This window comes from Corvus cornix, chromosome 15 (genome assembly GCF_000738735.6).
Source record: "Corvus cornix cornix isolate S_Up_H32 chromosome 15, ASM73873v5, whole genome shotgun sequence".
NCBI lineage: Eukaryota > Metazoa > Chordata > Aves > Passeriformes > Corvidae > Corvus > Corvus cornix.
Genome location: NC_046345.1, coordinates 8,307,398 through 8,320,408, shown reverse-complemented (window position 1 = coordinate 8,320,408; position 13,011 = coordinate 8,307,398). Strand labels below are relative to the sequence as shown.

At 42.1% G+C, this 13,011-nt stretch overlaps 1 protein-coding gene across 1 annotated transcript; it reads left to right on the top strand.

Moving 5' to 3' along the window:
* The first annotated feature begins 758 nt into the window (after nt 1-758).
* On the top strand, nt 759-12,143 carry TOP3B (DNA topoisomerase III beta). Its single transcript, XM_039561303.1, has 17 exons — nt 759-1,013; nt 1,730-1,861; nt 2,081-2,187; nt 2,597-2,671; nt 3,579-3,775; nt 4,429-4,585; nt 5,679-5,792; nt 6,688-6,778; nt 7,052-7,206; nt 7,383-7,488; nt 7,820-7,966; nt 8,349-8,522; nt 9,301-9,429; nt 9,618-9,767; nt 10,192-10,292; nt 10,534-10,735; nt 11,622-12,143. The coding sequence occupies exons 1-17, from the start codon at nt 944-946 to the stop codon at nt 12,101-12,103; spliced, it is 2,589 nt and encodes an 862-aa protein (XP_039417237.1). The 5' UTR covers nt 759-943; the 3' UTR covers nt 12,104-12,143.
* Nucleotides 12,144-13,011: the final 868 nt, after the last annotated feature.

Here is a 13,011-nt window from a genome sequence, read left to right as displayed (position 1 = left end):
TGTGTGTGTCCGTCCATGCGTATGTGTCTGTGTGCGTGTGTGTGTCCATCTGTGTGTATGTGTGTGTCTGTGTATGTGTGTGTCCCTTCATGCGTATGTGTGTCTGTCCATCCATGTGTATATGTGTGTATGCGTGTGTGTATGCGTGTGTGTCTGTGTGTCCGTCCATGTGTATGTGTGTGTGTGTCCGTCCATGTGTATATGTGTGTATGTGTGTGTGTCCGTGTGTCCGTCCATGTGTATGCGTGTGTATGTCTGTGTGTGTATGTCTCTGTGTGTCCGTGTGTCCGTCCATGTGTGTATGTGTGTGTGTCCGTGTGTCCGTCCATGTGTATGTGTGAGTATGTGCGTGTGTCCGTCCATGTGTATGCGTGTGTATGTCTGTGTGTGTATGTCTCTGTGTGTCCGTGTGTCCGTCCATGTGTGTATGTGTGTGTGTCCGTGTGTCCGTCCATGTGTATGTGTGAGTATGTGCGTGTGTCCGTCCATGTGTATGCGTGTGTATGTCTGTGTGTGTATGTCTCTGTGTGTCCGTGTGTCCGTCCATGTGTGTATGTGTGTGTGTCCGTGTGTCCGTCCATGTGTATGTGTGAGTATGTGCGTGTAAGTCTGTGTGTCCCGCGCCCGCCCGCACCGCCGCAGCCCCGTGGAGCCGCCCGCGCCTTCCGGCGCCGTGACCCGGCAGTGACGCGGCTATGGCCGCCCGCTGAGGCGCGGAGCGCGGCCGAGCCCCGGCGGGGCGGAGCGGGGTGGGCGGTGGCTCCTCGGCGGTCGCGCTGCGTGGTTGGCGCTCCGGTGGAAGCGGGCTCGGCCGCGGGGCTGCGGGTGCCGCCGTGCCCCGGAGCGGGCGGGCTGAGCGGCGCTCTGTCCCCTCAGGCGCGGGAGCCGCCGCGCCCCAGCAGCGCCGGCCCGTCCCCGCGGCTCCGCGCCGCAGTGGCCGAAGATGAGGACTGTGCTCATGGTGGCGGAGAAGCCGTCCCTGGCGCAGTCCATCGCCAAGATCCTCTCGAGAGGTAGGGGAGGCGGGGCGGGTGCCCGTGCCCGCCGCTGTGCCGGCGGCACTGGAAGCGCTCCGGAGGCGCGGCCGGAGCGCAGGGATGTGTGCGAGCTGCCGGGAGGTTCCCGGGTTTGCTGTCACTGCAGTGAGGGTGAGAAGCACCCTGGGCAGTGGCTGCGTTGTTTTGGGGCCGGAGCCTCCTGGGAACGGTGGCCTCGGACAGGTTGTAGTTCATAAAAGAACGGAGTGTCCCATCACGTTCTGATTATTTTTATGGGCTGGTGCCTGTTTAATCCAAGAATAAAGGAGTCTGGTTTTGGTATTTTGTGTAGCTCTAGTGTGCCTTAGAGCATACGGTGTCTGGAAAGTGCCAATCAAGTAGCAAGTTGCTGTTCTGAGATTTTTGAAGTTTTATAAATTATCTGGAAAATAAAATAAATTTATTGTAAGTGTGTGGTCTAGAAAACTAGCTGTATTTTTGTAAGGTTTCCTGGTGGGAGAGAAAGGCTGATGGAGATAATGGATATTTTAATTTGAACATGAAATATACTTTTTAAAAGGCCCAAATTGATACTTAATGAAATAAACATTTGATCAATGAGTAGAATTTTGTTATCAGGAAGACCCTAGCTGTAAGATCTGAGGAAAGGGGGATGTAATTTCACACAGAATAATTTGTTTCAATAGCCGTTTTTTTTTACCTCATTGATATTTATGATCCTATTTTCACAGGGAACATGTCCTCTCGCAAGGGACTCAACGGTGCATGCTCTGTGCATGAGTACACTGGGTCCTTTTTAGGACAGAGTGCCCACTTCAAGATGACATCTGTGTGTGGTCACGTCATGACTTTGGATTTCATAGGTATTTGCCTGCTCATAAGATGTTTTAACTAATACTGCTTGTAGAACTGCCAAGTCCTTCAGAGAAAGCTAAGAGGTCCCTTGGTATACAGTAAAGCGAGATGTGTTAAGGTAGAAAATTTTCCATACAAATTTTGAAAGCCAAGTGTTTTGCAAAGCAAAGCTGTTTGTTTTTTAAATATGTCTTCAGAGCTCCACTTAATATACTTTTGCTTTTCAGGAAAATATAACAGCTGGGACAAAGTGGATCCAGCAGAACTTTTTAGCAAAGCTCCCACAGAAAAGAAAGAGGCTAATCCCAAACTGACCATGGTGAAGTTTTTACAGGTATTCTTTCTTTAGTTATGTTTTTCTGTGTTCCTAAATAAGAATTTCCTTCCCTGCAGGGAGTAGCTTTTTGTCACAGTTAGATCTATTTTATTAACATAGTATAAATAATATTTTATTTTTGCTGGTTCTTACACTGTCTGAAATCTTTGTTAAATTCACTTTTGCCATTGCCTTCTGAGTTTTTTGACTGTTGATATCCTGCTTCTCGGAATTGGAGCATTGGATGCAAGTTTAGCTTTAACAGCAAGTGCAAGGCACAGCTTATAAATGCCTTCTTTAAAATAAGTCTGTGTTGGTTACTGCTTACACTTCACATGCCCTGCTGAAACCAGAAAGAGAAATCTATAGGTAGGGAGGGGGAGGTGTTTTTTGAGTTGCTGAAGAACTGTGCTAATTTTTGTCACAGGTGGAGGGAAGAGGCTGTGATTTTATTGTCTTGTGGTTGGACTGCGATAAGGAAGGAGAAAACATCTGTTTTGAAGTAAGGTTTCCATTTTTAAGACTCACAATCCCATAATATATGTCTGACAAGACTGTCAATGCATTGTTTTATGAGTATACAGTAAAATTCAAACTAAAGTTGAATAGTTTTGAAGGCATGGAGGGCCTTGGTGGAAAAACTCACATGCTTTGAACTCTGTGGGAGTATAAATAAATTTCAGAGGTGTTGATCATCTCAGATGAGCAATCAGGTCTCTTAAATGTTAGAACATTCCAGTGCTTCGAGAATTGGTCTGTATTCCCCAGCTGGAGTGGTTATTTTTATGTCCTTATAAAACTTCATCTCAATTATCTTTGTTTATTAAGCAATTAGATGCTTTAGAGCACAGGAGCTGCTTGTAAGTGTAGGCTTACTGCAGAAATTTGGTCTCTGCACATAAAAGGCATAGAACTAAAACTTTGCTAAGATATTTTTTAACATCCTATTCCCAGAAGTCTACATGAAGAGTATTTGTTTGGGGGTTTCTTGTTTAGTTTAAAGAAACACGTTTTATCAAGTAATTGTTTTAAGTTCTTTACGTACCACTGTATCATTACTTGTACCTTAGCAATAAGTAGAATAAACCCAGACAGAAACTGGTACATGTTCACCAAAAGGTGCTGCAGCTGCACTGGTGAATGTCTTTGCCCTTAGCCAAGAATACTGATTTGTTCCCAGCAGTTGCTGTATAGTAAATAAATCCTTCAGTTTTGTTAGTTCTTCATATGCTTTTGAGTGGATGGACAAATACTGCTCTGGCTTATCAGCTAATGTATTGGCATGACATTTTGCTGAATTGAGAAAGCAGTGACATAGAAACAAATACTTTGTGGAGAGTAGTTTTACCTTTAGAGAGGAAGCCTTTGTCTTTCAAATCCTCTTTAACTATGCTTCTGATTTTCCTTAGGTTCTTGATGCTGTTCTTCCTGTCATGAACAAAACCCGTGGCACGGAGAGGACGATTTACAGAGCTAAATTCAGTTCCATCACCGACACAGACATCTGCAATGCCATGAATCACTTGGGAGAGCCCAATCGCAATGAAGCTCTGTCCGTGGATGCCCGCCAGGAGCTGGATCTGAGGATTGGCTGTGCCTTCACAAGGTGACAGCACAGATTGCAGACGGCTTTGTGAAAGGTTCAGGAATGGCTCTGTGCCCTCATGATTTAACCCCAGCCAAGCCCCACACAGCCACTCACTGCCTCCCCACCCATGGGGTGAGGGGAGAGTGCTGGATGGGTAGAAGGGGGAAAACTCATGGCTTGAGATACAGACAGCTTAATAGGTAAAAAAAAGCTGCGCACACAAGCAAAGCAAAATAAGGAATTAATTCACCACTTCACAGGGGAAAGCAGGTGTTCAGCCATTCCCAGGAAAGCTGGGCTCCATCACCCATTATGTTTATTTGGGAAAACAAACACCATCACTCTAAGTGTTCCCCCTTCCTCCTTATTCCCCCAGCTTTATATGCTGAGCATGATATCCCATGATCTGGAATATCCCTTTGGTCAGCTGGGATCAGCTGTCCTGGCTGTGTCCCCTCCCAGCTCCTTGTTAGGCAAAATGATTGTCTTAACTAGCTGTAAGAGATGATGTTTCTCAGAATGCTCTTTTCCTAATGCCTGAATGATTTTATAGATTACTCATATTTTGTTCGTGTATGATAATGAAAACGTCTGCTTTTCATGGGAATAAGGATATTAATGCATATGTTCCTTGTTTGTTTCCTCCCACTCCCCCCCCCACCCCCCCTTAGGTTCCAGACTAAATATTTTCAGGGAAAATATGGGAATTTAGACAGTTCTCTCATCTCCTTTGGGCCATGTCAGACCCCAACACTTGGATTCTGTGTTGAGAGGCATGACAAAATCCAGTCATTTAAGCCTGAGACTTACTGGGTGTTGCAAGCTAAAGTAAGTTTTACAGTACTTGTTTTTACAAAAGAAATGCATTTGTATTTTGTTCATTCATAAATTCGTAGCTGCTGACAAGAATTCACAATGCCTATAGTTTACTCATGTGTTCTCATTCTGTTCACATGTGTGTCACCACTCTCAAGAACAGATTCCAGGATGTCAGTTTTGTATTAAAGTGCTTATTGTCTGCTGCTTATAAAAATTCTTCAGTGCTAATCATCTAAGCTTAGATTCAGCCAAAAAGACTACTTAAAATGGTTCTCTTTTGTTCCCTGGGGTCCTTGGACTGACTGTTGTTAATTTGAATCCAGGAATTAATTAGCCTGCCAACAAACATTGGCATTGCTGAGTATTGGAATTTTAAAGCAAATAAAATGCTTGTTGTGTTAATTGGCAATTGAGTCCTCAGAGTACTTTGGCAGCTTAGAGCAGTTTTACAGCCTCGCTGCTGTCCAAGCTCTGAGAGCAAACCAACAGGGTTTTATGGCTTGTGATCACAAGACTTTTTTTCACACAAATAAGGAATGCATGGTAAAAGTTGCCGTTTTTGGATTTTAAAAGTAAAAAAAAAAGGTGAAATCTGGCATCTGCTGTCATCTATTGTGATGTGTCTTGTGTGTCATGCTAGGAAATACTTGGTGCCGTTTACAGAGGATTTTGTGCTCTCTCGTGTTAGTCGCTTCATACTAATTCTTGTACATGGGGCTTAAAACATGAGCTAGTTACAGTTTAATACAAATGATTGATTTTTGCTAAATCAAAATGGTAAACTTTGAATTTCTGCCTATTTCAGTCTTTACTGTTCCCAGCACTAAACAAGGACAGTATTTCAGTTCAGGGCAGGAATAGTTCTGGTCATTCCCCAGACCCCAGAACTCCAAGTGGTCCATCCTTCTCAAAAGCCCCTGTGAAAAAGAGCACAACTGTATGTTTGAGCACTGGTGTCCTGGTGCAGGTTTGTCCTAAATTTATCCTAACAAATCCTGTATGTCCTAGGATTTGCTTGCTGGACTCTTGTTGGGAATATACATTCTCACACTTTTAGGAGTAGAGTTGGGGAGAATGAATTAATTTTATCTTTATCCAATAGGTGAGCCCTGAAAAAGAAAATTCTCTCACTTTAGATTGGGATAGAGTGAGGGTATTTGATCGTGAGGTTGCTCAAATGTTCCTGAATATAACAAAGATGGCAAAAGAAGCAAAGGTAAGAGTGTTTACCAAGTGTCAGTAGATCCATATTTCATATAAAGGAAATGCAATTTAATATTTCATTTGCTGCATATTGGGGCTTTTGATTGTTTTTGTTAAAGATTGTAGAATATCTGTATTTTGGTTTTTACTTTATTCATCTTGGTGTAAATGAGAATAAAAGGCAAGAGATTTTTTTTTTTGTAGATCATATTATGCTGGTATGGTCATCTCAGCAGAAGCCTCCTCTTAGTACTGACTTTGGAAATGATCGTCATTCATGATAGGAACTCTTCATTGCTAAAGCTGCTAGGAAATACTGTTCAGATCTCTCCAAGCAGACCTCTTATTTTCCATGAGACATTGAATAAATTGGAATTTAATTGTGTGTAGGGCAATATTCCTGCAGTTAAATTTTTAATCATGTGTATGGTGCAGTCTTTATAGCCAATTAACTTATAACTCAGCTCTGTTCAATACTTGTTTGACAGTATGTTTGGATTTAAGTGCTTATAGACATCAAGGTTCAAAGACTGCTTGAAGCTTTTAAAAATTTGCATTCTTATAGTTACTGTTGCTTGGAATGAGCACTAAATCCTTGTAGCAGTGAAAGTGTGTGCTGCTGAGGTAAGTGGGAAGTAAAGACAGCAGTAAACTGCCTTGCTGTGTTCCCAGTTAGTTGTAGACCTGATCTAGTCCTGGCACAAAGGGACTCTAATTTTAGAACTTGATGAAATTATCTCCAGTCAGATTTTCTAAAGTAAAAATATGTTGGTGGTTACTGTTTTAAGAGAACGAAGCAGATATGATAAGAATAGACAGTGGTAGGTATGATACATGTTTATAGGCATGAGTGAAATTATGCACTTACCAAATGTCAGAACTTTTACTGTGAAAATGCTGTTTTCTAGGTAGAATCTGTGAGTAAAAAAGAGAAGGTGAAACAGAGACCACTGGCTCTGAACACGGTAGAAATGCTACGAGTGGCCAGTGCTGCTTTAGGTAGGTACAAAATTCAGATTTTCACACTGTTTTAAAGCAAAATATTTCGGCGTCTCAAACAAAACAAATCATACATCATTTTGGGCAAAGGATCAAGTTTAGAAAGCTGCTTGTCAAAAGTGAAATGTTTGGTAAGATCAAGGTGACAAAAGTCTTACGGAAAAGACAAACCATAATTTATTTAAATACTTGGGTAAGGTGTGCACCCAGATGCAGCAAACCATAATCACAGGGATGTGTAGATGATTTTTGTTTTCTCCTGTCTCCTCTTAGGAATGGGTCCCCAACATGCCATGCAAATAGCAGAGCGTCTTTACACTCAGGGTTATATTAGCTACCCTCGAACAGAAACTACCCATTATCCAGAAAACTTTGACCTGAAAGGATGTTTGAGACAGCAAGCCAATAATCCTTACTGGGCAGAAACTGTGAGTACATGAAGCAAAAGCTGTACTATCATTCTCTAGTCTGTGTTTTAGACTAGATCTTGCTTGGTGTATTATGACCTGCAGGCCTTCAGAAACTTTAAATGGCTCTAGTTTCTTTTATTTATGTTGTATTGTTACAGATTTGATCTGAGTAAGCCATTTCTTTCTTCACCCAGGTAAAAGCACTGCTATCAGAAGGCATCAATCGTCCAAGGAAAGGCCATGATGCAGGAGACCATCCTCCCATCACCCCAATGAGAGCTGCAACAGAAGCAGAATTAGGTACAGGCAGATTCAGTAGTGTTGGGACACTGTGAGGAAATCAGTCGCTTGAGGTGTAAGGTGCCAGTTTCAAAATCACCAAGTTTCAACAGAAATTAAAATTATTTGAATGGCAGGAAGTGAAGAGAGAGAAAACTTGATCCTCACTGAAACTTCTGGTGACAGTGAAGTTCAGAGCTGCTTCAGCAATTGATCCTTGGGACTACAGTACTGCCAAGAAAAAGAAAACAGCTTAATGCCTACTTTTCTAGGAGAAATTTGTCCCAGAATAGTAGCTTCCAAGTACCGAAATTTTATTATATTTTGTGGCTGAGGTGTTGTTTCTCCCCAGGTGGAGATGGGTGGCGACTGTACGAGTACATAACTCGGCACTTCATTGCCACTGTCAGTGCTGACTGCAAGTACCTACAAACCACCATTTCCTTCAGTATTGGCCCTGAAAGGTTTACCTGTGTCGGAAAGGTGGTAACTTCACCAGGTAAGACTAATCAGGAGTAAGTATTAGCTGCAGATTAATTTTTTTCCCCATTAATACACTGAATGGATATAAAAGTGAAGCTTTGGAAACAAGTGCAATTGTGAAGACTTTTTTGAGCTCTCAAAACCAGAGACCAAATCCTGTCCTAATTTTCACACTTCAGTTATGACAGAAAAAGTGTTATTTTTCTTGTAGTAGTCTCAAAGATTTAATGCCACATTTGCCAGTGTGAAGACCAGTCTTTTTACAGACAGTAAATGCCTTGTGGGGGATAAATTACACAAAGGCAGAAGTTTTTTCTTGGGCCTCTATAAAAAGAATGTAGCAGCACTACTGAGACTTTTATGGTAAACTGGCAAGTTGTTTGTTTCTTTACCTACAGGGTTCACAGAAATTATGCCATGGCACAGCATCCCGTTAGAAGAGAGCCTTCCCCACTGTGAGAAAGGAGATCTTTTTCCGATTGGTGAAATAAAGTTGCTGGAAAAGCAAACCAGCCCTCCTGATTACCTGACAGAAGCAGAACTGATCACTCTGATGGAAAAGCATGGCATTGGTAGGAACTTGCTTAACTTACATTGTCCTGCAGTACATCCACCAAGAGTGCAGAGTGTGAACCACTCCTCTGCACCGTCAGTAATGAGCTCTCAGTATCCATTTGGATATGTACAGTGATAATCTCTTCCCCTTCAAACCACCATGCCCATAGCTCCCCTCAGGGGATGGTAGATTGTTTCTTCCCCCACATTCCTTTCCCTTTCTTATCCTTATTTTTAGTAGTTTCTGGTTTCTGGCCAAAGCAGTATCCTTTCATAACACATCCCTGTCACTTCTCTGTCAGAAAGAGCTGATGTGTGGAAGGAAGCACCTCCCCATTCTTAGGAATGATTTCTTGTCTTTACAGCTTGCTTTAGCTTTGCTCTCTTCAGTAATCCTTCTGTATCTTATTATACAATTTACCACAATTCTACTTTCCTTTATCAGTCTGACTTGTTTATTTTCTCATGAATTTGCCCAGTCAGAGCAAACACAGTCTCTTACTCTTTTTCCAGAGAAAATAACTGTGAGAATAGGTGTCTTCCCAATAGTAATTCTTTGGAAGAGATGAAAGGATTAAGGTTAAAACATATGTTTCAGACTTCTCAGAATTGCAAAGGAACTACTAGAAAGAGAGAAGTTATTCACTGGAAGTAGGGTAATAGTAAGAAAGTACCTGAATTTAAGCAGTCTTAGGAGCCCTGTAATTTGACATTAAACCAGAGAATCCAGAAGTGGGTCATTTGATGAAAACTCTGTTTTGTTCAGGGTGGATCTGTTGTTTTCCTTTGTGGCAGGAACTGATGCCAGTATTCCAGTCCACATTAACAACATTTGCCAGCGAAACTATGTCACAGTGGAGAGTGGTCGAAGACTAAAGCCTACAAACCTTGGCATTGTTCTGGTTCATGGTTATTACAAAATAGGTCAGTTAAATGCTCTTCCCTTTCCATCCTTTTACCTTCCTTTCCCTTTACTATATCAATGGCTGTTGTCACTGTGTATGTAGCATTTCTGTCTCAAATAATGCTGATTTTGATGTCAGTTTATGTATTAACAGTTTCCTACATCCATTTTTGACCTTTCACTGCTGCTGTCTCTGGTTTTCTGTCAGATGCAGAATTGGTTCTTCCTACGATCCGCAGTGCTGTAGAGAAGCAACTCAACTTAATAGCTCTGGGTAAAGCAAATTATCATCAGGTCCTGGAGCACACCCTTGATATTTTCAAAAGGAAATTTCACTATTTTGTGGATTCTATTGCAGGTAAAACTTTCCACATGTGAAGTTCCCTACAATTACTTAGTTGTTGCATAGAAAATACTTATATATTAGGCTCCATTCAGAGGTTAGGCTTTCTGAAAAGTTGTGCCAGGACTGGAAGTTTCTGGTCAAATTAATTTGATCTCCAAAGGGAGATGGACTGAATCATGTCTCCAAAACCCGACGTCAAGTTTATTTTGTGCCTGTGCAGTGGCGAGTTTTTGAAAATTTGAGATTAGCTGAACCTGTGTGTTTGTGCATGCTCAGTGCAAAATACTTTGTATTTTAAAAGTCTTTGTAGACAAGGAAGAGCATTGTGAGTAAAATATTTTAAATCTCACTTCTTCACAGATCTGTAGATGATTTCATGCAAGGTTTCCTCTTAAGAACTGGAATTCTAACATAAATGTGATTATTCCTTTTGCAGGTATGGATGAACTGATGGAAGTGTCTTTTTCACCCTTGGCTGCCACAGGCAAACCCCTTTCCCGCTGTGGTAAATGCCATCGTTTCATGAAGTATATTCAGGTCCGTTTACCTCATACTTGGAATTTGAATTTCACTTGCTGGGGGACATTGAGTATAAACTTCTTTTCTAGTATTGAACTTGGGTTCAGATGTGGTTGTCATGAGTGCATTTCTAAAACAAAAAGGCTGATGGGGTTTTGCCTTGGGGAACAAACCAGAGAGCAGCTCTAGCTGGGTTTACCACAAGTTTTAAACTCTGTTGACCCTGCAGTTACTCAGGAGATTTGTGTTCTGTTTCCAGGCCAAGCCGAGTCGCCTGCACTGCTCTCACTGTGATGACACCTACAGTCTCCCCCAGAATGGTACCATTAAACTCTACAAGGAGTTGCGCTGTCCCCTGGATGACTTTGAGCTGGTGCTATGGTCATCTGGATCCAGAGGAAAGAGCTATCCACTGTGTCCATACTGTTACAACCATCCTCCCTTCAGGGACATGAAAAAAGGTAGGAGTTCTGCAAACAGGCAGGTATGACCCTCACTTGAAATAAATTAGGTACAATCTAAACAATGTGCTTTACAGGAGTTTTAAAATCAGTGTTGCTTAGTATAAAGTGCTGTTCAAATTAGACTCTAGATCCCTAAACTTCACGTTAAACTTACTGACCAAAATTTATTAGTTAACAAATTTTTGAATTTTTTTTTTTCCATAAAACAAGTAAGAAAATAATTTACCTACCTGCACTGCAGGTGACCTTCACAACACTCAGCATGCAGTGAAAGACACCAAAATACTGATGCCTTGCAAATTTGAGTAGGGTTGGATAGGAGTATAAACAAAGAACAGGTCTTGGGAATGTTTTGATACTGAGATAAATGGTGTGTCAAAAGCTGTTGAAGGATACAAGAGTGTTCCAGTGAACCACGGCACAAGAGGAGGTAGAAGTTGCAGTTAGTTTAGTAGCTGTGGGACTGAAACTTATTTAAAGTAGTGCACTGAAGTTTTTCCGCATCTTTTTATTACCATCTTTTAATTAAAAATATCTTGGACTAACAGTGAGTAGTTCGTGTATAAAATAGCAGTTAGGGAGGAGCCATACATTTAATTGAAAACGTAATTACTTTTCATCGGTAATCTGTCTAAACTGCCTGTACTGTACAGTGGCAGTATATGGCGAGTCTGAAAACCATTACAGAAAAATTTTTGAGCAGGGGATTATTCTGAAACTGTGAAGAGGTAAGTTGCCATTTTGGGAGCAGTTCCATTCTTTAGTGATTTAGAAAATCTCTAGTATACTCGAGTGTCTCTGGCTTCTGTGTCTCACTTCCTTCAAACTGGGTAGTGTGAGTAGTGAGATAAAGGGCGGTCTGGTTTCACTCCTCTTCCCCCAGGAATGGGCTGTAATGAGTGCACCCACCCCACGTGCCAGCACTCCCTTAGCATGCTTGGAATTGGGCAGTGCGTGGAGTGTGAGAACGGGGTTCTGGTGCTGGACTCGACGTCGGGTCCCAAGTGGAAGATGGCCTGCAACAAATGCAACGTGATCGTGCACTTCTTTGAGAACGCCCACAAGGTCCGAGTGTCGCCCGAGACCTGCGACTTGTGTGAGGCGGCGCTCGTGGACGTGGATTTTAACAAAGCCAAATCTCCCTTACCTGGCGACGAGACCCAGCATTCGGGCTGTGTGTTCTGTGATCCCGTGTTTCAGGATCTGGTGGAGCTGAAACACGCGGCCATGAGGCACCCCATGCACCGTGGGGGACAAGGGAAGAGGCAAGGGCGGGGAAGGGGCAAAGGTCGGAGACCTGGAGGAAGACTCAACCCAAAGAAACCCAAGGACAAAATGGCAGCTCTGGCTGCTTACTTTGTATGATGGCCACACAACAGGCGAATAAACTTGTTATAAAAATGTGTTTCTCTTTGAGTTAATTTTTAAGTATTTTTGATGTTTCACTGCTTTCGTGTTCTTAGAAAGTTAAACACCTTCGGTTGCTCACAAAACAAACTATTCTGGATGATCTGTTAGTAACTGAGTAAGCCTTAAAGCTTTTAATTGGGATTCATTGATACAATTAGAGCTCACAAACAGTAGGGAGACTCAGGAAGTCTACCTGGACTTATAACTGTGGCTAAAAGAAAGGAAGTGGAATTTGTCTCTTCTTGTCATTTCTGGGGCCTTTGTCAGCCATGCAAGTGCCAGGAATATTAGAACTGATTAAGATCAGTGCTATGCTGCCATAGTGTTTAAGTGTGGCATGAGACTTGCTTCATCTGACTTTGAATCTTCAAAAATAAGAAATGATTAGTAGCTGTCAGATTTTTAAATTACATCTGCAATAGCAAGAGCACTACTTCAAGACTGTCATTCTGCTGCATAAGTGAATAATGCCAACAGACATACAAAATGGAAATTACAAATGTGAAGGGGAATATCTGCCTTGAGCAGTGATTCCCAAATTATGGCCTGTGCAGACAAGTTAGTGTCTCATGGTCAATGGGGCCCAGTTGAATGAGACTTCCTGCTGCTGCTGGAAGACAGATTGAGTATCCATGCTGGTTTTTTCCTCTGTGGTCACACAGCAGATCATATCTGACAAAATACACTTTGTCCTGTCTGTTCCCTGCATTGTCATTTCAGTGTTGGTGAGTTTTGTTGTCAAAAGGAGGGTGTCCTCATGCTTTCATGTGCAGCTGTATCTAACCACTGTGGCACTGGATGCCACATTGCAAAATCTCATTGTACAAATATATGATACTCTCTCCTTTCCTTCCATGTGCTTA

Excerpts from the sequence above, each read along its gene's own strand:
- TOP3B (XM_039561303.1), top strand. The coding sequence starts at position 944 with ATGAGGACTGTGCTCATGGTGGCGGAGAAGCCGTCCCTGGCGCAGTCC. Across the intron at positions 3,776-4,428 it reads ATTGGCTGTGCCTTCACAAG|GTTCCAGACTAAATATTTTC; the intron begins GTGACAGCACAG and ends ACCCCCCCTTAG. Across the intron at positions 6,779-7,051 it reads AGTGGCCAGTGCTGCTTTAG|GAATGGGTCCCCAACATGCC; the intron begins GTAGGTACAAAA and ends GTCTCCTCTTAG.